The sequence below is a fragment of the Myotis myotis genome, unplaced genomic scaffold (assembly GCF_014108235.1).
Source record: "Myotis myotis isolate mMyoMyo1 unplaced genomic scaffold, mMyoMyo1.p scaffold_m19_p_24, whole genome shotgun sequence".
Taxonomy (NCBI): Eukaryota; Metazoa; Chordata; class Mammalia; order Chiroptera; family Vespertilionidae; genus Myotis; species Myotis myotis.
In genome coordinates this window covers 2,437,753-2,460,656 of record NW_023416329.1, presented here as the reverse complement: position 1 = coordinate 2,460,656, position 22,904 = coordinate 2,437,753, and the positions used below count along the sequence as shown (strand labels likewise).

The window sequence follows — 22,904 nt, the reverse complement described above, 5'->3', positions numbered from 1 at the left end:
GAGCAACCAAGCCTCCTGCTCGCTCCAGCTCCATGGCTGCCGGCTGCCATTTTGGTTGGGTTAATTTGCATATAGTCGCTCTGATTGGCGTGGCTTAAGGTGTACTGAAGGTACAGTCAATTTGCATATTTGTCTTTTATTAGATTAGATTTCAGGTTGGATGTTGGATTTCCAAATACTGCTCCTCTTTATTTATTTTTTTAAATCTTTTTCTTCTACTTTTCATCTCTCTCTTTGCTCTTCTTTTAGGGAAATTTCTTTAACTTTATCCTCCAACACACACACACACACACACACACACACACACACATTTTATTCTGAGGATATGTTTTTATTTATTTTTAGAGAGAGAGGGAAACATTGGTTGCCTCCCATACTTGCCCCAACCAGGGATCGAACCCTTAACCTAGGTATGTGCCCCGACAGGGAATCATGCCTACAACCTTTTTTGGTGTACAGGACAATGCTCAAATCAGCTGAGCTACCTGGCCATGGCTACTCTCTAGCATTTTTATTACATTTTTTCTGCATTTCTACTGTTATGTTTAATTCCCGAGTGTTCTTTGTTGTTATTGTTTTTGTAAATCCTCACCTGAGGATATTTTTTCCATTGCTTTTTAGAGAGAGTGGAAGGAAGTGAGGAAGGGTGAAATAGAGGAACATCCATGTGAAAGAGACACATTGATTGGTTGCTTCCAACATGCCCCAGCTGGGGCTGGGGATGAACCTGCAACCCAGGTACTTGCCCTTGACAGGGAATTGAACCCTCAACCCTTGGGTCCATGGACTGATGCTCTAACCACTTAGCAACATGGGCCAGGGCCCAAGGGTTGTTTTGCTGTCCCCCTTTTTTAATAGCTTCTTTTTCTAATTAACTGGCTCCAATAAGCACTCACCAATCTACTAATATTAATGCAAATCTGGGGGAAGCTGTCTTCTCTCTGCAGTCTTAGATTTCTACTAGAGGCCCCGTGCACAAAATTCATGAACTCAGGGGTGGGGGGGATCCCTCAGTCTGGATTGCGAGAGGGTGCAGGCCAGGCCGAGGGACCCCACCAGTGCATGCTCGGGGCCGGGGAGGGACACAGGAGGTTGGCCAGCTGGGGAGGGGCCGTGGGAGGGCTCCAGGGCACGTCCAGCCTGTCTCACTCAGTCTTGATTGGCAGCAAGCTAACCTACCAGTCAGAACATCTGCCCCCTGGTGGTCAGTGCACATCATAGCAAGGGGTTGAGCGACCTTAACATATCATTAGCATACTATGCTTTGATTGGTGGTGGACACTTAGCATATTTGGCTTTTATTATATTGGAGAAGCTGATTTTCCCTTTTGCTCATTTTGACCTCCCTCTTTTATAATAAAGGTTTTCTCAGGGATCAGGCTTGGGTGTCCGCCCGCCTGAGAGCAGCGAGGCTGAGCAGCCGACCGGAAGCTGGGAGTGCTGGTGGGCTTTCTGTCTGTCTTGTAGCTGCTCTGCTGGGCTAGTGCCTGGAGCCCAGGATGGCAGTGCCTCTGGGTCTTTCCCCCTGAGCAGGTCGCTCCCTGCTGCGTACTCAGCCTCCTCCTGAGGGAAACGGCACGGCAGGTGCCTGCAGCCGAGGAGAAAGTGGCTGGGAGGGCCTCTGCACTCAAAATGGATATGTTACTCAGTCCACCTCGATCCCTCCGTCCCTCCCAGCAGCCCCGTGTGACCATGCAGGGTGGTCCCAGGACAGAGATCAGCCCCAGACAGTAAAGGCATCCGTAGCCACCGCCACCGTTCAGTGCACACTGCCATCACCTCTGACCTGGAATCCTGACACAACCACTTACCTCTTGTCCCCTCCTGTCCCTTCTGTCCCCACGAAGGAGTGAGGTAGCTCTTTCATGTCCCTCTTTACCTCTGAAGCCTCTCCTAAGTAGCCTCCCCCACCCCCTGCACCTCTGTGGGGCCACCCCCCTCTGTCAGTCCTGGTGCCTCACCTGGCCTCTCTGTGAAAACACAGCCCCCAGCCCCCTCCTCCTGAGAGTCCTCCAGGCCAGGGCACCTGCCACACCACCGGAGACGGCCGGCTCTGCCTGGGCCTAGGTGAGGTCTGCACCTCCATGTGGGCACTGGTGCTCTGCGCGTGAGCCTGGCCCCTGTGCCGAGTGCCGAGCTGAACAGAGCCAGGAGGTCGTTGCTACTTGCCCCCCTGGAGTTCTGCTCTGGGAGCTGACTGCAGGGGAAGGGCCTGCTGAGCCCGTCAAGGCTGCCACCAGGCCAGCGAGCTCCGGCTCCGTCAGCAGAGAACACCGCTGCTCTTGGACCTGCAAGGCACACGGGAGGCTGCCTCCTGGGATTCAGGGTGCGGAGACGCCCCACACTACCCTGTCGGGCCTCAGTGTGGGCGGCCTTTCCCAGAGAAGGGACTGCTTGGCAGGCTGCCTTCCCTGTAACTACTTGAAAGCCTATTTCCGTAATGGCCATAATGGGGCCTGACTAGGGAGCCAGGGCCTTCCTGCGGCCAGGTCCCTGGCGAGGGAAGATGTGAGTGGTGATGTGGAGGCTCAGTCTGCAGCGTCCGCTGAGCACGTGCCAGGCACCGATCCTCATCTGCCCTTGGAGGAGGGGTTACAATCTCCATTGGGGAAATGGAAATGGCAGCTCTCTAAGTGCCTGTTCAAGGCCACACCAGGCAGCGTGAGTTCAAACTCAGGACTCCTCAGGCCCCTGGGCCCTGCTGCGCCCTGGCACCAGGAGAAAGTGAGTTCTCCCTGCCTCCGTGGGTCATTTTGCTGCATGACTTTTGAGGGCTGAGGCCTCTCTGTACTGGCCTTGGGGAGGCTCCCTAAGGTGGCGGGCCAGGTGCCCGGTGTGTGTGTGTGGGGGGGGGGGGCGGGGGGGGTTGGTTTCGGAGCTCTCACTAGGGGGCTGAGGGCTGAGCAGTGCCAAGCACTCCAGCTCGGTTAATGGACCCCACAGTCATGGCACTGGGGAGGCACTCAGCACTGGCGCTTCCTGTTGACCTTAGGAAGGGTGGTGGGTGCCCAGGCATGGCAGCAGCCCTCTCCTCTTGCTTGATTTTTCCAGTAACTGGTGCCCCTACCAGAAGTCCAGGCTGGTCACCTTCGTAGCTGCTTGCAAAACGGAGAAATTCCTCATTCACTCACAGCAGCCATGCCTGCAGGGAGCTTCGGACTGCCAGAGAGTCAAAGTCATGTGAGTGGGGCTGGGGGAGGCCACTGGCCCAGTTCCTGCGCGGCTCACCTGGAGTTGCTGAGGTGGCTGTCTCCCTCCAGGTACCGCATAGCCCACAAGCCGGTGTACCAGGTCAAACAGAAGGTGCTGGCCTCCGTGGTCTGGAGGTGCTGCCCGGGCTTTGCTGGCTCTGACTGCCAGCACCATGGTAGGGCTCCGTGTGTCCCCTCCCACCTCAACCTCTGACCCCGGAGGTCATGCAGCTCCTCTGACCACTTAGGGTCAATATCTGATGCCTCCTCCCTGCAGATCCCGCTGCGACCCCTGAGCCCGCAGATCCGGGTGACGACTTCCAGGAGCACTGGGCCGGGCCGGCTGACGTGGAACCTGGTATGCGGCTTCCCTGGCAGGTGCAGGAGGGGCAGGCAGACAGGAAGAGCTGTGTGCCAGGCTCTTTCTCCTCTGATAAGGCAGTGCCATCTCAGGAAAACTCGGCCCCCAGAACCAGCAGGCCCCTCTGAGGCTCTGCACCGCCCTACTCCATACCTCGGAGGCCAGGCCTGCTGGCTATGCACATCACCCCTGTTCTTGACACCCTTTCTAGGAAGGACAGCTTCGCCTGGCACCTCCCTTGCCCCTGCACTGCACAGGTCCCCGTGGCCTGGAAGAAACCTCCCCACACCCCGCCCCTCAGTCAGGGACAAGAAGTCATGCTGTCCCTGTTCTCGAGTCAGCGTAGGAGAACCATCAAGAGACCCCATGGTTGGGCCTTTCAAGGCTGGACCAAGGTTGGGGTGGCGAATGCGTTTCATCATGTGGCGAACGCCTATCTATTGACAAGGGCTTCTAGCATAGTGTCGAGAGGCCATGCCCACGTGGCCGAGGAGGAAAATGTACCAAGACTGATCAGGCATGCCTGCTGTGGGTGTGGATGGCAGGGTGAAGGCTCACTTACCATGTGTTTGCTCTTCTGGGACTAAAGCAGGGGTCCTCAAACTTTTTAAACAGGGGGCCAGCTCACTGTCCCTCAGACCGTTGGAGGGCCGGACTATAGTTTAAAAAAAAACTATGAACAAATTCCTATGCACACTGCACATATCTTATTTTGAAGTAAAAAAAACAAAAAACAGGAACAAATACAGTATTTGTATCTGCATGTGGCCCGCGGGCCGGAGTCTGAGGACCCCTGGCCTAAAGGCTTCTAAGCGGCTGCTCAGAGGCCATCAGCATACTCCTCTCTGTTCTCAACCCCGAAGTCTCGGTGCCCTATGGTCTGCCCGGGCAGTCAGCCCTCAGTGCGTCTTTCTCACGTGTCCTCCAACCACCAGCTGCAGAGACCAGCAACATCAGGGTGCGGCAGGAACGCCTGCTGAGAGGTCTCCAGAATGACATCCACCACCCGGCAGACAGCCTCCCAGGCCCGGGGACGGCCCCGGCAAGCAACCTCACAGCCGCAGTGACTGAGGCACATGAGGAGTCGCTTGGTAAGAGGCAGGCTCCAGGCTGAGGAGGACCTGATTACACCCCAGGGGATGAGTGGGCAGGGAGCAGAGGACCTCCTTTCAGCCCCTGCCTGGGGTGGGGTCTGCTCAACAGGTTGGTGTGAACATGTCTGTCTGTTGCAGAGTTTCCCGGCAAGTCCTTGGAGCAGGTGCTGCCTTTCAGCCCCGTTTGGAGCGGCTTTAACCAGAGCCTGCACAGCCTCTTGGAGGCCGTCAGAAACCTCTCTCTTGATGTGGAGGCCAACCGACAGGCCATCGGCATGGTCCGGGACAGCGCTGTGCCCAGGGCTGACTTCCAGGAGCTTGGAGCCAAGTTCGAGACCAAGGTCCAGGAGAACAGCCAGAGAGTGGGCCAGCTGCAGCAGGACGTGGAGGACCGCCTGCACGCCCAGCAGCTCTCCCTGCAGCATTCGCTTTCCGAGGTCCAGGTGGACGTGGACACCAAGTTGAAGAGGCTCCTTAAGGCCCAGGAGCACCTGTCCAATAGCAGCCTGGCGGCAGCCGCGGCTGGAGCAGGAGCCCGGCCTGAGCCGGAGAGCCTGCAGGCCCGGCTGAGCCAGCTGCAGAGGAACCTCTCGGCGCTGCACCTGGACACCAGCCACAGGGAAGAGGCGCTGCAGGGCACCCTGGCGGACATGCAGGCGACCCTCGACCGGCACGTGGAAGAGATCAAGGAGTTGTATTCCGAATCGGACGAGACCTTCGATCAGATCAGCGCGGTGGAGCAGCAGGTGGAGAAGCTGCAGGGAACCCAGCAGGAGCTGCGGGAGCTGCGCGTGGCCCTGATGGAGAAGTCGCTCATCGTGGAGGAGAACAAGGTGGACACGGACCGGCAGCTCCTGGAGCTCAACCTCACCCTCCAGCACCTGCAGGGCGGCCTCGCCGACCTCATCAAGTACGTCACCGACTGCAACTGCCAGAAGCCCCCCGTGGGCCCGGACGGTACCCAGGAGGGCCCGGGGAACACCATGCGCGACCCGGAGGGCGCCCACGGGAGCCTGGACCTGCGGCGCCCGGGGGATGGCTCCTCTCTGCGGGCCCTGGAGCACGCCGTGGCGGCCGTGTCGCGGGGGCTGGAGGAACAGCGGGTGGAGGCCCAGCAGGCGGGCGCCGACCGGGCGAGGCTCCGGACGCAGCTGCGGGCGCTGAGCGGCCAGGCGGCCACGCTGCAGGCCGCGGAGGGCGAGCTGCGCCGGGCGGCGGGCGAGCTGCGCGCCTCCTTCGCGGCGCTGCTGGCGGACGCGCTGCGGCACGAGGCCCTGCTGGCCGCGCTCTTCGGGGAGGACGTGGTGGCCGAGGAGGCGCTGGGCCCGCTGGCCCTGAGCTACGAGCAGATCCGCGTCGGCCTGCAGGACGCGGCCCTGGGGCTGCACGAGCAGGCGCGCGGCTGGGCCGGGCTGGCCGCCAGGGTGACGGCCCTGGAGCAGGCGGGGGCGGCCGGGGGCGAGGTGGCGGGGCCGGCCCGGGAGCTGCAGCGGCTGGGCGCCGACGTGCAGCGGCTGGGCCAGTGCTGCGCGGCCGGGGCCTCGGGCGCCGCCGCCCTCAACAGCTCCCTGCAGGGCCTGCACGGGGCCATCTCCGCCGCCCAGCTCGGCCTGCAGCGGCACCAGCAGCTCTTCCACAGCCTCTTTGCGAACTTCCAAGGGCTCGTGGCAGCCAACGTCAGCCTAGACCTGGGGAAGCTGCAGGCCATGCTGGGCAGGAAAGAGAGGAAGGAGCAGAAGGCCCTCGACGCTTCCCGGAGGAGGGACAAGAAGCAAGTGAGACCTTTGGCCGATGCCGACGTCCACGGGCCGGTGCCACGAGCCCTGGGAGCCGAGCCTCAGGAGGCAGGTGAGTCCTGGGCCCGGGTTGTCGCCAGGCTGCTCCCGCAGAGGCTCCAGGGAGACGCGGGTGGGGGGCGTGGCTGCCCGCAGCTTTGCCCGCGGCCCGCCTTCTGGTCAGGGAGGGTCATCTGAAGCTGCCTGAGGCCTAAGGAGGGACGGGTCACCAGAGCCAGCCCTCGGTGGGCGGCAGAGCCCCTCCATTTGAGGGGCGCACGCCTGGCGGCCTCTGTCCATAGCGCAAGGAGGGGTCCTTTCCTCGCGGCCACACCTCAAATGCCTCCTCCCAGCTCTTCAGGCCGCTGCACCCGCCACGCGTCTTCATCCAGGGCGTGGGTGGGGCTGGTGTCACTGGCCGTGGCGCACCCCACTAGGGAAGGCCTGGACCGTGAAAGGCGCTCCTTCTGCTAACAGTTGGCCCACCTTCCTGCCCGTGCGCGCCCCCGGCAGTGCCCTTCCGGGCTTGTCGCACGGAATCATCACAGCAGCTCAGCGATGCGTTATCACCGCCATCTTACCTGAAGCTGAGGCTCCCCGCCGGTGAAGGCAGAGGAGCCTGAACCGAGCGCTGCTCGCTGAGCCCTCGCCCTTGCCTGGGGGGCAGGTCCCTGCAGGGCCCTGGACACCGGGCCTGGGAACCGGGTTCTGAGGCGGAAGCTATGTGCAGCCGCCCCCCATGCTCTCCTTAGTGTGGCCCTGGGCAGGGGACCAGGCTCTGGGCTTCAAGTGACCGCCCCCTGCCAGAGGCTGGCCTTGGGGCTCTGGCTACCCCCGCGCCCAGACATGGGCTAGATCAAAGGCCACCCTCCGGGCGGCCTGAACCCTGCTGTAGCCTGGCATGTGGGATGCCGAGGCCTGGCTGAAGGTCCCACCCCAAGCCGGCTCCCTCCATTGTGGCCCCAGAGACCTGTGTCTCCCCGGTGGCGGTGACAGGGCACAGGCTCTAGCACCATTTGTCTCGGTTTCTTCATCTGTAAAATGGGAGAATCATATCAAAGGCTGTTGTGAAGACAAACAGACCCATTTCCCAAATAGCACGAGGCTTACCATTTAGTAGAGCCAGCAGGGCCTTCCTGTCTCCCAGCATTTTCAGGGCTGAACTGTGCCCACCTGCACTAACGCTTCCATCTTGAGTCCACGTGTGAGTGGTGCCTGGCCTCAGCTGCCTGATGGTTTAGGAGTCTGAGTTTACCACTACAATATTTTGTTTAAAAAAGTTCCCTTAAAATTAAAAAGAAAATTTCTCTTATTTGAGTTGCAGGAAGGCCATAGGGCTAGAGTTTGCACCTACAGGGAAGCCCACTCTCAGGCCGCCTGCTCGCCAACCAGGAAGCGCCCTTCCTCCCTCTGAGGGCATGTGGGCACCCTGGCTGCTGGAGGCTCCCGCGGCAGCCCCGCCCCAGCTGGTGGGACCCGGTGCAGGAGGGCCAAGCACCGGCAGAGGGCTCCCAGGCCCGCCGTCTCTAGGCGGACGGGCGCCCCACCTCCTGGGAACTGGGAGAACTGCAGGGCAGAGCGGGTCTGAGGTGACACAGTCTTACACAAATGGAAACGCTAGTCTGAGCTTTAAATCTCAGGAATCTTCCAGAACTAGAGAAGAGCCACGTTCTGTCATTCACAGGCTGTGGCTGGACCAAAGTCAAGAGCTGGTTCTGAATCCTAAGTAAATAACTGCACACTTGTTCCTTTAGGCCTTGGTTTCATGCCCTGAGAAGTGGGGGCAGGGGTGGGGGTGGGACGTGCACACGTGTTGAGGGAGCATGACCGCATCAGTACCAGGGCCGGCGCCATGCTGGACCCCAGGGGACTCACCCTCCCGCCCTGTGGAGCGTCTTGGCCAGGCAGCCAGCTGGTTCTTCCCCGGCACCTTCCCCCCTGCAGAGGGCTCCCTCTGCCCCCTGCCTGCCAGCTCTGTGGCACTCACCCTGCTGAGGCCGGTCATGCTTCCTTCTTCAAGTGCAAGAACTCCGGAGACCAGGAGCTGCAGGACGGCTCCCAGCCCTGGACCGAGTCCTCTGGAGCACACGCGTCTCCCACCTGTGAGCAGGGCCCTGCCAGCCTTTTGAAAACATTCAGATGACCGGCCTGAGTAGGCGGTTCATCCCTGGCCCCGCCTGCTCCTTCCTTCTCTCCCCAAGGTCCTGGTAGCAAGCACTCACTGCCCCGGAGTCAGCACACCAGTGAGTCTGCCTCCCTGAGGAGCGGGTCTCTCTCCCTGAGGGTCACTCGGCCTTGGTAGGTGGCGGCTGGTGGGAGTCCGAGCCTGGGCTGCCGCCCTCGCCTGCCACTGACAAGCACTCCAGACTCAGTTTTCTCAGTCAGAGGCACTACGACTCAAGGATGTGGGAAGGGAGAAGGGATCGAACACGAAAGTGCTCTGTACAGAGTTACGCCTGTAGAGACAACAGCCTCTTTCAACTAGTGAAACCCTAAGAGTCGCCCGCTAACCCCACTCTGAGACACTCCTGGGACGTTAGGTGCGGTAGCGGGAGTGGCCTGTCTACATCATTACTAGGCTGAGGAAGGCAGGTCTCGGAGTTTAATGTCCCATCCAAGGGAGTGAGTCACTGAGCACTGTCCTCCTGCCCCCAGGCTCCCCCGTGGCCTTCTATGCCGGCTTTTCAGGAGGGATGGCTGCCCCGCAGACAGTGAAGTTCGACACTGCTCACATCAACGTTGGCAACAGCTACTTCGCTGAAGATGGCTACTTCCGAGCCCCTGAGCGCGGGGTCTACCTCTTTGCAGTGAGCATTGAATTTGGCCCAGGGCCAGGCGCTGGGCAGCTGGTATGTGGAGGTCACCATCGGACCCCCATCGGTGCCGCTGAGGAGCAGCGGGGTGGAGGCGCGGCCACGGCCTTCGCTCTGGCCGAGCTGCAGAAGGGCGAGCGCGTGTGGGTGGAGGTGACCCAGGGCTCCGTGCGGCAGGGAAGCCCGCCTGGCACCGCCTTCGGGGGCTTCCTGCTGTTCAGGACCTGAGCCCGGGCACAGCCGACCCTGCGCCGGGACGTGCCCAGCTCTCCTTGCCCTGGGCTCTGACCAGGTGGCCGGGAGACCATCCAGGTTGGTCTAGCTCTTCCCTGGAAACCCGCAAAGACAATGGCCTCCCTCTGGAAGCTGCTCCTGGGCCGGCCCGGGCTGGGCGGGAAGCTGGGCCTGGTGGGCCTCCGTCCGAGGCAGCGAGGCTCGACTCCAGCTCTTGGCCGCTCGTCTTCTCCAGTGTCTGCTGTTTTGCTCCTTGTGGTTGAAAACCTCTGTACAACACTAACCTTTCTCCGGCTTCCTCATGTTTCTAGTCCCTGCTAGAAAAGCATTCTTTCCCAGAGAGAATTTGGGAACTAGAATAGAGGTGGCATTTTGGACAATCCGGGAAACCAGGCTCCAGTCACTGCCGGCAGGAGAAGACCAGCCGGTGAGGTCTGTCAGTCAGAAATGAAAACTGGCTGAGTATTAGGCGAAGGAAACACAATTAGTATCTTTTCCGTAGTCTCAGTCCTTCCTCGAATGTACCTGTAACTTTAACTTCACCCCCTTTTCTCCTGCCGCACATGGACAAAGGCCACGTGCGAACTGCGAGCTAACATGTGTGCAGCTTTCACCCTTTCATGCGCTCCCACGCCTGACCACCCTCATTCTGATTAGCATCTCTATCAGGAAGGGAGCTGAGGGATGAGGAGGGAAGACGACTAAAAGTCTCCCTCAATTTCATCATCTTTGGAATCAAGCAGCAAGCTCTGCCCGGTGGGAAGGATGTGGCGGGTGGAAATGTGGGGCAAAATAAAACGGTTTGCGGTAAGTGTGACTCCCATTACTCTAGGACACACCTTACTCCAGGTTCAGTTAATTCTGCCTAATACACATAGAGGCCTTCACAGTGAGCACTGACATTATTGGATCAGACAGTCCAGCAGAGTTAGTTATTCTTGGTTTTTAAAAAATTGCATATTCTAGAGCAGCGGTTCTCAACCTGTGGGTCACGACCCCTTTGGGGGTCGAACGACCCTTTCACAGGGGTCGCCTAAGACCATCGGAAAACACATATATAATTACATATTGTTTTTGTGATTAATCACTATCCTTTATGTTCAATTTGTAACAATAAAAATACATCCTGCATATCAGATATTTACATTACGATTCATAACAGTAGCAAAATTACAGTTATGAAGTAGCAACGAAAATAATGTTATGGTTGGGGGTCACCACAACATGAGGAACTGTATTAAAGGGTCACGGCATTAGGAAGGTTGAGAACCACTGTTCTAGAGCAAACAGGCTTGAGAAAGCAGTCGTCTAATTGTCGGGAAATGTTTCGTTTTGGTAGGTGTTTAGTGTTGGTTGGCTATATTCTTCTCCGTAAGGAAATCAACCGGGCTGGGGAATGAGGACGGAGAGGGGCTGGTGTCCAGGTTCCCTAGGTCCCAGCCCGTGCTTTCTAGGGCCATCACTCCAGACTCCCTCCGAGTGTATTTACCCGAGGTGGGCGTGCCCACGTGTAAGCCATCAGTGCTAAGGGGAGCCGTGTGCAGGCCACTCTGCCACTGATGGTTTGATGTGAGCCAAAGCACAATCTTTCTTGAACTTTATCCATCCGTAGTATGAGCTGGTCAGCCTACTGGATCTGGCTCAGCCCTCGCTGCCTGCTCTTCCCTCTGGCCAGGGCCTCGCATCCAGTGCAGTCTTTGTTGCCAAGACCACTCCTGACCAAAGGCTGGTGTACGGGCCACGCCTGACAGACGGGAGGCAGTGCCAGGGCACCCTGGCTGCTGGGAGACCAGCGGGCCTTCTCGCCGCTCACTGTTGCTATCGGTCAAGCTGTGCCAACGAGTAAGTGGAACTGTATTGTGCTGAGTAACAGGGAGGGAGTTGATATCCTCCATAAAGGGCACGTGTCCTCCAGAGCAAGGTTACAAATAGGAGTGCTACCTGGCAAGCATTGCCCACAGCTTGGATGAGTCACCCGGCAAGTTTCTGGGGAAGCTAGAGAAACGATGGGTCTTTTAGGTGGGATGCTTCCCATGCAAATCTCACCCAGCCTCACATCACACTGAGTGCCCATCTTCTGTTTTAACATTCGTAGAAGCAGGACTCCAGCTCAGCACGGACTCTAAAGTTTACTTGATAGACTGCTCGTCTGCGCTAGGGATCCAAGTCTCTGGGTGGAGACTCTCAGAGCCTTCAGGTAGACCTGCTACCCAGGTCAGCGTTCAAACAGCCTCCCTCGCAGCATCCTGAGCAACAGCTCACTGAGCCCAGTGCCCAGTGGTATCAGACCTCCCCAACCTGCCGGAAAAAATTCAAAAATACCACTGAGAAGCAAGAAAAGAGTAAGCAGACCGGGAAATCGTAGTAATCCCCAAAACAACAGGAAGGAGAAAGGATCAAGTATAAAATGAAGTAGCAATAAGAAATCATAACCCCAAGCATGTGAGACTGTTGGAGAAATGGGAGTGATTTCGACAGAGTTGCAACTCAAACTCAGCCGCCATCCCTGCCTGTGCTGAGCAGGGCGGCAGTGGCCTGTGAGGTCAATGCTGAGCCCCACACCCTCCAGAGGGTCAGTGGGCAGGAAGCCCCCGCCCTGGTGACCTGAGACCGTAGGGAGTCAATCAGACATCTCCATGTCCACAACATGTCCAAATAAGGCCCGACATTTACTTTTATTTCACAAACACCACGCAGGGGATAGAATGGTCTAGAAACATTGTTTCTTAAAGCTCTCCTCCCCTCCGGGATGCTCCTCTGTAGTCCCCTGTAGTCCATGTTGAAACACCCCTGCGCACCATCCCCCGCCCTCTTCTATCAAGAAGCTCCCCCAAACCTGGTTTGACAAAGACAACCCTCTTGGGGGAGCGGGGAGTGCGGAAGTAAAGGGAGTGGGGCAGCCTGGTGCGCTCGAGTAGGCAAAGAGGAGGAAAGGGTTGCTGATATTTGCTCCAACAAACAGTGATTATCCTACTCCTCCCTGAAAAAATAACGAGTCCAAGGAATGTGGAACCAAGGTGAGCAGGGACCCACTAACTCTGTGAGCGATAGCCCCAGAGTGCCAAGCAAACACCTGTGGAAAATTAGGATCAGGAACAAGGCCCAAAACTCACCAAACTGAAGTTTTTGGAACATGTAAATCTTTAGAAACAAGAGAGAAAATTGTAAAGATAAATCTTATTTACAACCCAGATTCTGGTCTCCAAATATCTCCCTTAAAGGGAACCCGAATGCCTTAGACAGGGGGCTGACTGGAGCAAGAAAAATAGCAGCTGAGCCTGAAACATCATCATGTGCCAAAAAGGCCGGCGTGGCTCAGTGGGTGAGTGTCACCCATGAACCAGGAGGTTACAGTTTAACTCCGGTCAGGGCACATGCCCAAGTTTCGGGCTCGATCCCCAGTAAGGGACATGCAGGAGGCAGCCCATTGATGTTTCTCTCTCATCAATGTTTCTAACTCTATTCCTCTCACTTCCTCTTTGAAATCAGTAAAAACAAAAAATAATGGACACATGTCAAAGAGCTCAGGAGCCAGTGTGATGAACTCCCAATGGCGAAGTCTGGGTCAATTTGAACATCAAAGCCAATAATGACCTAGCAACTCTATATGACCCATGGATAGAATAAAAACTCACGAGTCCCATGCTGGTGGGATGCCCTCAGAAGCACACAAACGTCATGTCCACCCCTCATGGGCCTTTACTCCAGAGAATGTCAGTATCACAAAAGCCAAGAGCTGGACAACTGGTTCAGATTGAAGGGGAGTAAGGAGATATGACAACTAAATGCAAGATCCTAGTCAGACGGTGGGACTGGAAAATGTGCGCTCATGGCTTTTATGAAAACACCTGGCAAAACTTGAGTAGGTCGGCAGATTAGGGCATTACAGGTAAGTGTCATGGTATCGGTTAACTTTCCTGCTTTTGATAATGGGTTGTACAATAGAATACCCTGAAGTACTTAGGGATAGCGGCATGAGCTCTGCAATGTACTCCAAGTAGCTGAGACAAAAGCATGTGGCCACAAACTCCAGGAGCCTTTGTACTTCCTATACACAGATATACAAAATGAGCAGTTGTCGCACAAATGTAAGTTTATGAATCTGGGTGAAGGGTAAATGGCATTTTTTAAACTACTTTCCAACTTCTCTGGAAGTTTGAAATTATTTCAAAATAGTTAAAATAAAATTCGATTGTTTAAAAAATACACACACCTCAGTAGATGGGTGAACAGCAGGTAGGATATAACATAAGAGGGACATGCTAGGAAATTTGGAAGAAATATCCGGGAGACCTAGTATTGGTCTAATGGTAGTTCCAGAAGGAGGAAATTAAAAGGAGGGAGGAAATAAACAATGGAAGATAAGTTTCCAGATCCAAGAAAAGGTGAAAAAGAACCTAATTAGTACTAGCAGAATGGAAATATGTAGACATGCAAGTTTAAATTTCAAAAAGGAAAATTCTGCTTCGTGAATGAGAAACTAAGTTACACACCAAACACATCCATTCTCACTGGCCATGCGGTGCTGGGAGATCGTGGGGCAGTGCCCTCAGCATTGGATTCTAGCTCCAGCCAAAACGCTAGCCCTGGAGGACCGCATCGAATGATAAAAACTGCTTTTTAAGTGTTTGAAGTGCCTCCCACAAGTGTACCACAGCCTTTCAATTCTTTCTATAATGTTTCAGTGTAGTGAACAGAGAAATGAGAACAGATGGCTTCAACTGATTCAAAATTGGTTTTATAAAATGGCTTCCCCCTAAAAATCCAAAAATCTAGTTTGAAAATACTTTCAATGTCAGCATTTTATATTGACTTTAAAATATATATTTTTATTGATTTCAGAGAGGAAGGAAGAGGGAGAGAAACACCAATGATGAGAATCACTGTAATCAGCTGCCTCCTGCACGCCCCCCACTGGGGATTGAGCCTGCAACCCGAGCATGTGCCCTTGACCGGGACTGAACCCAGGACTCTTCAGTCTGCAGGCTGACGCTCTATTCACTGAGCCAAACCAACTAGGGCTTGACTTTGAAATATTACTAACATTTCAGGTTCCCTGTATGCAGTTTAGGATCTGGGTGGTGAGGTGGCTGTGGGGAGCCCTGGGGCATCTGGTGGCCCTGAACGTCCCTTCAAGGGTGCATGGGACACTCAATCAGAGTGATCGGACAAAGATCAGTAAGAGAAGGTTCAAAGGAGGGGTAGGTAGGTCACACATATTCCATCTAAACATGAGAATGACAGTTCCTACCTGAAAGGATTCACCTTTCTGCCCTGCTCTCTGCTTCCACTGAGATACTGTGCACAGCCCTGTCTGTGCACTTGAGTAAGTTTCCTCGCCCTGACTCCCAGCCTCAGGGCAACTTGCCCGTTTCTGCTCACACCCTGAGCTCCCGGGATTGAAGTCCTCATGATCAGAACAGTGCCCTGCCATTGGGTGGCCTCTGGGCTGTGCTCCCAGAGCCATGTGCAGAGTCCACACCTCTCCCAGTGCCAGGAGGCAGTCACAGGACCTGGGACCAGCCACACTCAGCTGGAGGGAAGCAGCCAGATGGCGCTCTCCAGGGCCAGCAGGAGTGTCAATGAGAAATCCTCCAGGCACAATCTTTTAAAAGTTCTTATCTACTAGGCCCATTTTTAGAAAGGTAACCTAAGAAAATATACAAAGATTCCTGTTTAATGATGTTCAATGCATTGGTTGGTTATATTTTCTAAAACAATGGAAAGTAACCCAAATATTGAATGGAGAATTAAAAAAAATATTCCATCTATTTGATGGACTATTGCATGGTCACTTAAAAAAAAGTTATGCTTTCAATGGCTACATAGTGACACACTATGATCTTATATTGGAGAAAAGTATGCAGCAGGAAAACATTGGAAACATTCAAATGTAAATAGTGGTAACATCTGGCAATAGAATTTTGAATGATTTTATTTGCTTTTTTATTCTTTCCTATATTTTCCAAAATTTCTGCAATAAGTACATATTTTTATAACTAGAAAAAATATTTTTAAAAGAAAAATCACCTTTATTGTAATAGGCTTATGGCCCTTCTCTCTACACGAAGGACGAAGGGTCTGGTTGTCTGGGCACTTACCTGCCCCTGCTCCCACCCGGCTTTCTGGTCGCTGAAGTGCACACCTCAGGGACATGTGTATGTTCACTAACTTACTTTTTATGAAAGCTCACCAGACATGCATTCTGATGTACAATACAATCTGAGCAGAGCATCACAAAACACATCACTGAAGTATACTAAAATAAGGTTATTTACTTAAAAATGATACACTGGACGTAATCTCTATATAGAACACAGCAATTAATGGTAAACTTAATAAGGCGTCTTTTAAAGCAGATGCTGACAAAATAAATGTAGTGTGTTACATACCAAAGATGAATCTATATTTTTGGTGTTTTACAATTGCGTAATAAAACTGCTTAACTCTTCTTTCAATGTCTATGTACAACTTCCCTAATTAAGCTATAATGGTATTTTCATTTTATACAATATATACTGCATTTTAATTTTTAAACGGACAGGGACAACAGTCACTACAAGGGCTTAAATAATTCTACTGAAAGCATAGTACGGAGCACAATCTACAGTCACACCCCAGTCAATCTTTTGCAAAAGCAGTGTTTACAGACTTTCCCTCTGGGACAATCTCACAGTGGCCGTACCAACGCTGCCAGATTTACTCTGTTTCTATGAGCGTTGGTTGTCTGCAATTTTCACTGTGATTCTCTTAACAGCTCTGAGGCAAGAACTGGTATTTTAACATCTGACCTAAGCAAATAATAAATATCACCACTTTTAAACAGTACAGGAGCTGCAACAATGCTTTTAAAAAAATGCATATTTCTGCTGTTGAAATTATTTTAGATACTTAGAAACATTTCAAAACAACATGTATGAAGTGAAATATGACTTGAATTTATAAAATATTCCCTGGAATAAATTATTCAATATAAAAGTTGATTTTGTGCTAACTTAGAGATGCATAATTCTTTAAAAATTGTATTGCATTTTTGTTTTAAACATAAACAAAAAATCTGGGGTAAAAGGTGCTATTTTTTTTTTTTTAGTAAATAATTTGGCACATTCTAGGAAAATAATTTTCAAAAATAAGTCACTTTCTAAGTTTAGAAATACATCTGGACATTGAAAAGGCAACATGAATTGTTGATTGAAATATTTTTTGTGAAACTATTTCCAGAAAATTAGATTCCAATTTTATATTTCAGAAACTTGTTCAACAAAAAAGCACAGAGAAAGCTTAGAATAAAGACACTGAAATCAATCCTAATGTGCCTTTAATTCCAGAGATGTTTACAGTTATCTCTAGATAACTGAAGATTAACTTCTGTTATATTCTGGTACCTTTGGAGTTTTGTTTTTATTTTAATTATTTAAAAGGATGACAGACAGGAGCCACATGTTTTTAAAATGCTCAACTGTGAGACCAAATAATGGTTTCTAAGGTTTTTCAAATTATTAACTATGGTACTATATCATACTTCCTTCCTCTTTAACTATTTCACTTACTGGATGAACTTAGAAATTTAAGAGTAAAAGTATGAAGGAAAGAAGTTTCATGCAACATTTTTTAACTTTAAAATTTCAAATAAGTCATCATCTGCTTTTTAAAAAACATGTTATACTAGAAACAAGTCTCTAACATAAATTCTTGCTATCACTTTTAATAATCAATTTAATTTAAAAAATTAATTATGATGGGCTTGTACTTAAACACTATCTGTAATGTTTTGCATCCACATACTATTTTAACATTTCTAAGAATAGTGCTTGCCTTTTCTTATGTATCTTCTTTACTATTAAGATGACAAATGATTTTGAAGATTTATAATTTGTCAAATAAAAATAAATCAAGGTTAACCTTAGCTTAAGTAGATCTAAGCTAGTAAGTATTCTTAAATCCATGGCAATTTAGATAAAAATATCTATGAATCTCACTGTCAGGAAATGGGAACGTTCTGAAGGAGCGAGTTATCTGGTACTACCTACCAACGTAAACTCACTCACCTTGATAAACATTTCAAAATTAAATTATCTTAGATGAAAATTATTAAATTCAGTCAAAACTATTAAAGCAAATTTTAAGTTTGTGAAATTTGATGTCAGTATATTAAAGTTTCACCCTTCAGGGCCAGTCAAATTTTTGGTAATGAATGGAATCATGCTCTGCTGTCCCCCCTCTAAAGTGTTTTGACCATGTTGCAATATAATCACATTTATTTTATGCTCTATTCAAAGAAAACTGTCTTACTTTCTGCGCCTAGGAGTTGTTTTATCAGACGAAGGCATTGATATTTAAAGGCATTACAGAAGTATAAAACGTTTAAGTGAATCCATCGCACACGCAGCGTTTTCTGGAGTAGCAGCTACACGGTACAGACATTGCCACTGACCAGACAGTGAACTCTGTGCCGGATTCTTCATTGTCTTCACAAGTTACAGAACAGAAATCATAAAGCCAGAAATCTCAAATAATTCAAATGTCTAAAACAGCTGTTAATGAACTTGTATCATCTCTGAAATAGAAATTTCTAATGAGAGGACCCTTTCACAATGGAAAAGTCGAGAGGATATATCTTAATGAAAGTCTGTGCCTGAAATGAACAAACTCTTGGGTTTAATATACTATTTTGAGTGTATTAGTTCTAAAATTCATATGTGGTTCTACTTTATAACATTTTCTTCTGATCTTTTATTTTTTCCCTTAAGGATGAGGTGTGAGGTACACGTGAGCTGGTTTCTACAACAGTATAGATGCATGTACATATAAAAAATATGGTTGTAAAAGGAGCATGTATTTTGCAAATAAAGCATATTACACACAAAATATAAATAACTTCCCTTTTAAACATTACTGAGAATAAAGAATACAGAACCTGGTTATAGGCACTTAGCATCGCTATCAAACGCAGTCATCAGTAACTCACTTCAACAAGAAGTGTTTCTCACAAGATCATGGCGTTGGAAGGTCCAACTTTGGACAGGATGCTTTCTATGGCAAAATAGTAATTACCAAAAAAAGGAAAGATGGTGGTAGGAGAAAAACAGTCGAAATTTTCAGGCACTTTAAGCTTTTTTGGCCTTTACATCAACTTTTATGTTAAAAATAAAGTTGGTGGAGAAGCTAGCTCACTTTCAAGGTAAATGGCTTTTATGTGATTGGCGAATCTTGGTCAGATCATGCATTTTTAAAGCACAAAACCAACAGCCTCTAATATCTTCCTGGGTGGTCATAAGTCATATTTTCTTCTAATTCGATGGCAGCAGAGAAATCCTGGCAAGCATGTGTGTGTACACACACCATTATCAAGGCCTGACAAACTATTTCTCATAAACTACGCAGCATCCTAAACAGATGATAATCCATAGGCTGTTTACAAAGGTCGAGTACAAATCAATGCGCTTCCTCAGGCAGGAGGCAAGGACACATTCCTCCGACTCTGCTGAATTCACTGATCTTCTTAGGCTTTCACAGAAAGCACCCTTGTACGAGCAGGTAATTCAGCACCCAGAGTTTGACTGGAGACTCACCCATCAGGACTGAAGTCTCGATGCAGTTCATAAAAACCCGATTTAAAAAGGCATCAGAAACCACACTTAGAGTAAAGCTGTCCGTAGGTAAAGAGTGAAGTTCTGGAGTCCCCAGCTCATACTCTGCAGAGCACGGAAGGTGCCCAGGGCAGCCTGTGAGGGTAAGGGGAGGACAGAGCCTGCGAACCGCTCAAGCTCCTTATCCCACTCTACTCCCTCCGCGCCCTGGAGAAGTCGGTCAAGCGCAGTCTGGAGTTTCTCCTCAGGATTGCTTCACTGTCAAATCTTTACATCTTGGGATTCAACCATCTTTGCCAGCGTCTTCTTGATCCGCAGAGCCGTGAGTCTGGAGGCCGGGTTGTGGGCCCAGCATTCTGACATCAGCTTCAGCACTGCTCGAAGACACTGAAAAGCAAACAGAATGCAGGGAGCAGGTAAACATCTTTGGCCACACTCATCATCCCTCCCTCAGGGGACTGGGTTCCACGTACCTCATCACTGTTCCATCTATTAGACACAATTGGCCGCAAACGTTTGACACACACAACCTCACGCATATCTTCATACGATGGGTCACTGGGCACCATGTTGTAATATGGCAGTTGGTACTCCTCTACTATTCCTGCAGAGAGGAAACAGCGGGCACAAAATGGTGGCCGGACAAAATATACCAATCTACTCAGCGCCTCGTTCTAAACTATGGAGCTAAAACTGACTCCTACATAAGGAAGAAAAACAGAGTGGGTCATTCACTTTTAATAGTAAATGTATGTTGTTCTCTTTTTTTATGTCTCACTAAAGAGGCCCAGTGCATGAAAATTCGTGCACTCAGAGGGGGTTCCTCAGCCCGGCCTGCACCCTCTCACAATCCAGGACCCCTCAGGTAGGGTCCCTAGGCCTGGCCTGAGATTAGGGCCTATCAAGGCTTTCCTTCCCCCGGCTGCAGGCAGCTGGCCCCACCCCCATCGCTGCCACGGCTTGCCATCTGTGCAGCGCTCTCCCCCCTCCCCACCCCGGCCACCAGTGGCCTCCCTCTGCAAGCAACAGGCGTGGGGTGTGATGGCTGGCTGGCCCGGGCCTCCCCAATCACCCCTAACCACTGGTCTGCCTGCCTGATCACCCCTAACCACTCTGCCTGCCTGCCTGATCGCCCCTAACTGCTTGCTTGGGGCGGGGTCAGCCCGGCAAGGGGCCGTGGTGGTTCTGGTCTCTGGTTGTTTTGGTTGTTATGTTTATGGTGGCTGGCCTTTTATTATATAGGATTATTTCCCCTATGCCTATCAGGACCCCCATCATAGCTATGGACATAACAATATTCAAAAAAAAAAAAAAAGCAAGGGAAACACTTACTTACCCTAAATGTTAACCTACTTATCTGTTTCTCTACATTGTTCCTACTAATAGGTGCAGCAGAAAGACAGCCTGATATGTAGCAAAGAGAAAACCCAGTAGGCCTTAGACAGCCATCCTGGGAAAGGCTGGCCTGCAAGGCTGCCGTGCTGGTGTCTGGGAACTTGCAGGCAGGCAGCTCCCTAAGTGTTGAGAGCGGTGCATGGGGCCTGGACTATTTGTGCAGACAGCAGGGTTGGTGCTGAGCACCTGCTCGCACTCTGCATATGGAATTTTGGAACACGCTAGGCAGAGGGCGCTTACCTGACCAGCTGCCAATAAAACCACTGAGAACTAAGTCTCTAACTACTTCCCAGGTAGCAGCATTTCTCACATCACACGCTGGAGGAATTCAGTGCATCCTGTGTGGCTTCCCTGGGAGAGGCCTTTGGAGGCTGCTGTCCGATTTCCTCTGAACTTTGCCCCTGGCACCGTTTCTCTTTGCTGATTTTGCTCTGTATCCTTTCACTAGACTAGACGTTAGCTGTGAGGACAACTATGTGCGTCCTTCCAGTGATGTTACAGACCATGGGAGTGGTCCAGGGGATCCCTGACATCTCAACTATGTAACAGGAGCGGTTACTTTCTGAATGAGGAGGATGCAAACCTAACGGGAAACACCCCCACCACTCCTACCCCCTGTGATGCAGCGCCGAGCCATCTCCCAGATGATCAGGCCGAAGCTGTAGATGTCTGCCATGATGTAGGGCTGGAAGTGGTTCTTGTTGAGGCTCTCGTCCAGCACTTCCGGGGCCATGTACCGCCGGGTGCCCACTCTGGCGTTCAAGGGCACGTCCACTTCATTTGTATCGCTGAGACAGGAGGCAGATGATGTCCAGGTTGATGGTTAAGAACAAAATAGTTTTTCTTCCATTTTTGTTGTATTTTATAAAAGTCAGACTCTCCCCCCTCCCCAAATAAATAATAAAAATCTATCTATCTTTCTAAAACTCCACATTCTTTTATCAGAAACTACTGAGGCCAAATATATTTTTAAATTTAACATCTTTCAGAGTTTATAAAAGTAATATACCCTGTAAATATATGATACCAATCCTAGACCTTCCCCAGAAGAGTCTACAGCAGGACACTTCACAAGCTTACTACCACGTGTGCACTGAAAGCTAAGCATGAAGTTGCTACCAAGCTGGATAAAGACAAGATACCTTGCATGAGTACAGGTAGTTTTGTCACCAAACAAGTGTGGTGTCTCTCAAAGAAAAAGGACAATACCGAACGTAAGCTAACATGGTGGGTAACTGTGTCCCAGAGCAAGCGGAGGTGAAGGGACACTGAGAAGAGTTATTTGCTGTCCATTCTCCTGTGACACAGGGTTACATTTCCTTCCGTATAGGTCCAGCCGATGCGGGCGGGCGCAGTGGTGCCTACATAGTCACACTGATGTAATAAGTGACGCTCACTGGGTTTTCAATTTGTGAGGTAAATTTTAGAGCTGGAAGACATGAATGCTTTTTGTTTAGGTCCCCAGTTCTGGAAACTACTACAAAGCAGAGATTAACCTCTGGAGTGCCAGGGAGCGCGATCACGCTCCTCCTGTCTTTCCCCTAAAGTGCCAGGAGCGCTATTGCACGCCTCCTGCAGTGTTCCTATTAGGTGCTAGTAGTTCACTCTTTATTGACAGATGGCACATAAGTGCAGATTACTTATGATGCTGAATGTTTGTAGTTCTAAAATTGACTACTGCCATTTATCTGCCTAATTTTCATATTTTTCCCCCTAAACTGCTGTAAAATTAGCAAAAATGCTTTGGCAATTTTAGCATAGTTCCTAGGATATTGGTTGGCACTCAAAGGGTTAATGTAGTCTATATTTTCTTATATAGCATCTGATGAATATTTGAGCCAATTAACACTACACTGACTAAAAACAAACAAGATCAGAACACTGGAACAGCCAGGAAAGATGATTTAATTTTTTAATATTTGTTTTATTATGGACTAGTCTTTTTGTGGTTTTTAAAAATTTTTTAAATATTTTCATTGATTTTAGAGAGGAAGGGAGAGGGAGAGAGATAGTAACATTGATGAGAGAGAATCACTGATTGGCTGCCGCCTTCATGCTCCACACTGGGAATTAAGCCCTCAACCTGGGCATGTGCCCTGACTGGGAATCGAACCGTGACCTCCTTCCTGGTCAACCACTGAGCCATGTTGGCTGGGCTGGACTAGTATTTTAATATTATGACCTGAAATTAATTCTGAAATGTGAAATAGCTGTATTCTAGAAGCTATAACATTAAAATGATTTCAATAGTTTATAATATCCTAAAGATGTTATAATTCTAATTATTTAAAACTATTGACGTACAGTGGGGCCTTGACTTATGAGTGTCCCGACTAACGAGTTTTTTGAGATACCAGCTGTCTCTCCACCGAATTTTTGCATTGAGTTGACAGAGTAATTTGAGTTAATGAGCTCCTTAACGGGCTCGGTCTCCGAACGAATTAAACTCGT

At 50.6% G+C, this 22,904-nt stretch overlaps 2 protein-coding genes across 11 annotated transcripts in view; one reads left to right on the top strand and one right to left on the bottom strand.

The window, feature by feature from the left end:
- Nucleotides 1-21,364, top strand: part of MMRN2 (multimerin 2) — a 31,538-nt gene extending 10,174 nt beyond the window's left edge. The window contains exons 2-8 of one of the 6 annotated variants that reach the window (XM_036355980.1): nucleotides 3,052-3,180; nucleotides 3,261-3,367; nucleotides 3,469-3,549; nucleotides 4,416-4,643; nucleotides 4,785-6,494; nucleotides 9,077-9,228; nucleotides 20,902-21,364. In XM_036355980.1, the coding sequence (XP_036211873.1) occupies nucleotides 3,052-3,180; nucleotides 3,261-3,367; nucleotides 3,469-3,549; nucleotides 4,416-4,643; nucleotides 4,785-6,494; nucleotides 9,077-9,228; nucleotides 20,902-20,913 (2,419 nt within the window). In that variant the 3' untranslated portion in view covers nucleotides 20,914-21,364. Of the gene's footprint in view, nucleotides 1-1,236; nucleotides 2,725-3,051; nucleotides 3,181-3,260; nucleotides 3,368-3,468; nucleotides 3,550-4,415; nucleotides 4,644-4,784; nucleotides 6,495-8,441; nucleotides 9,036-9,076; nucleotides 10,280-20,901 lie in introns of those variants that run through there. The other 5 variants (XM_036355982.1, XM_036355984.1, XM_036355978.1 and 2 more) reach the window with 5 other exon arrangements.
- BMPR1A (bone morphogenetic protein receptor type 1A) overlaps nucleotides 15,719-22,904 on the bottom strand; it is a 186,271-nt gene continuing 179,085 nt past the window's right edge. For all 5 annotated transcript variants that reach the window (XM_036355988.1, XM_036355987.1, XM_036355985.1 and 2 more), the window contains 3 exons: nucleotides 21,066-21,241; nucleotides 19,532-19,662; nucleotides 15,719-19,445 (listed from right to left, as the gene is read on the bottom strand). In XM_036355988.1, the coding sequence (XP_036211881.1) occupies nucleotides 19,320-19,445; nucleotides 19,532-19,662; nucleotides 21,066-21,241 (433 nt within the window). In that variant the 3' untranslated portion in view covers nucleotides 15,719-19,319. The remainder of the gene's footprint in view (nucleotides 19,446-19,531; nucleotides 19,663-21,065; nucleotides 21,242-22,904) is intronic.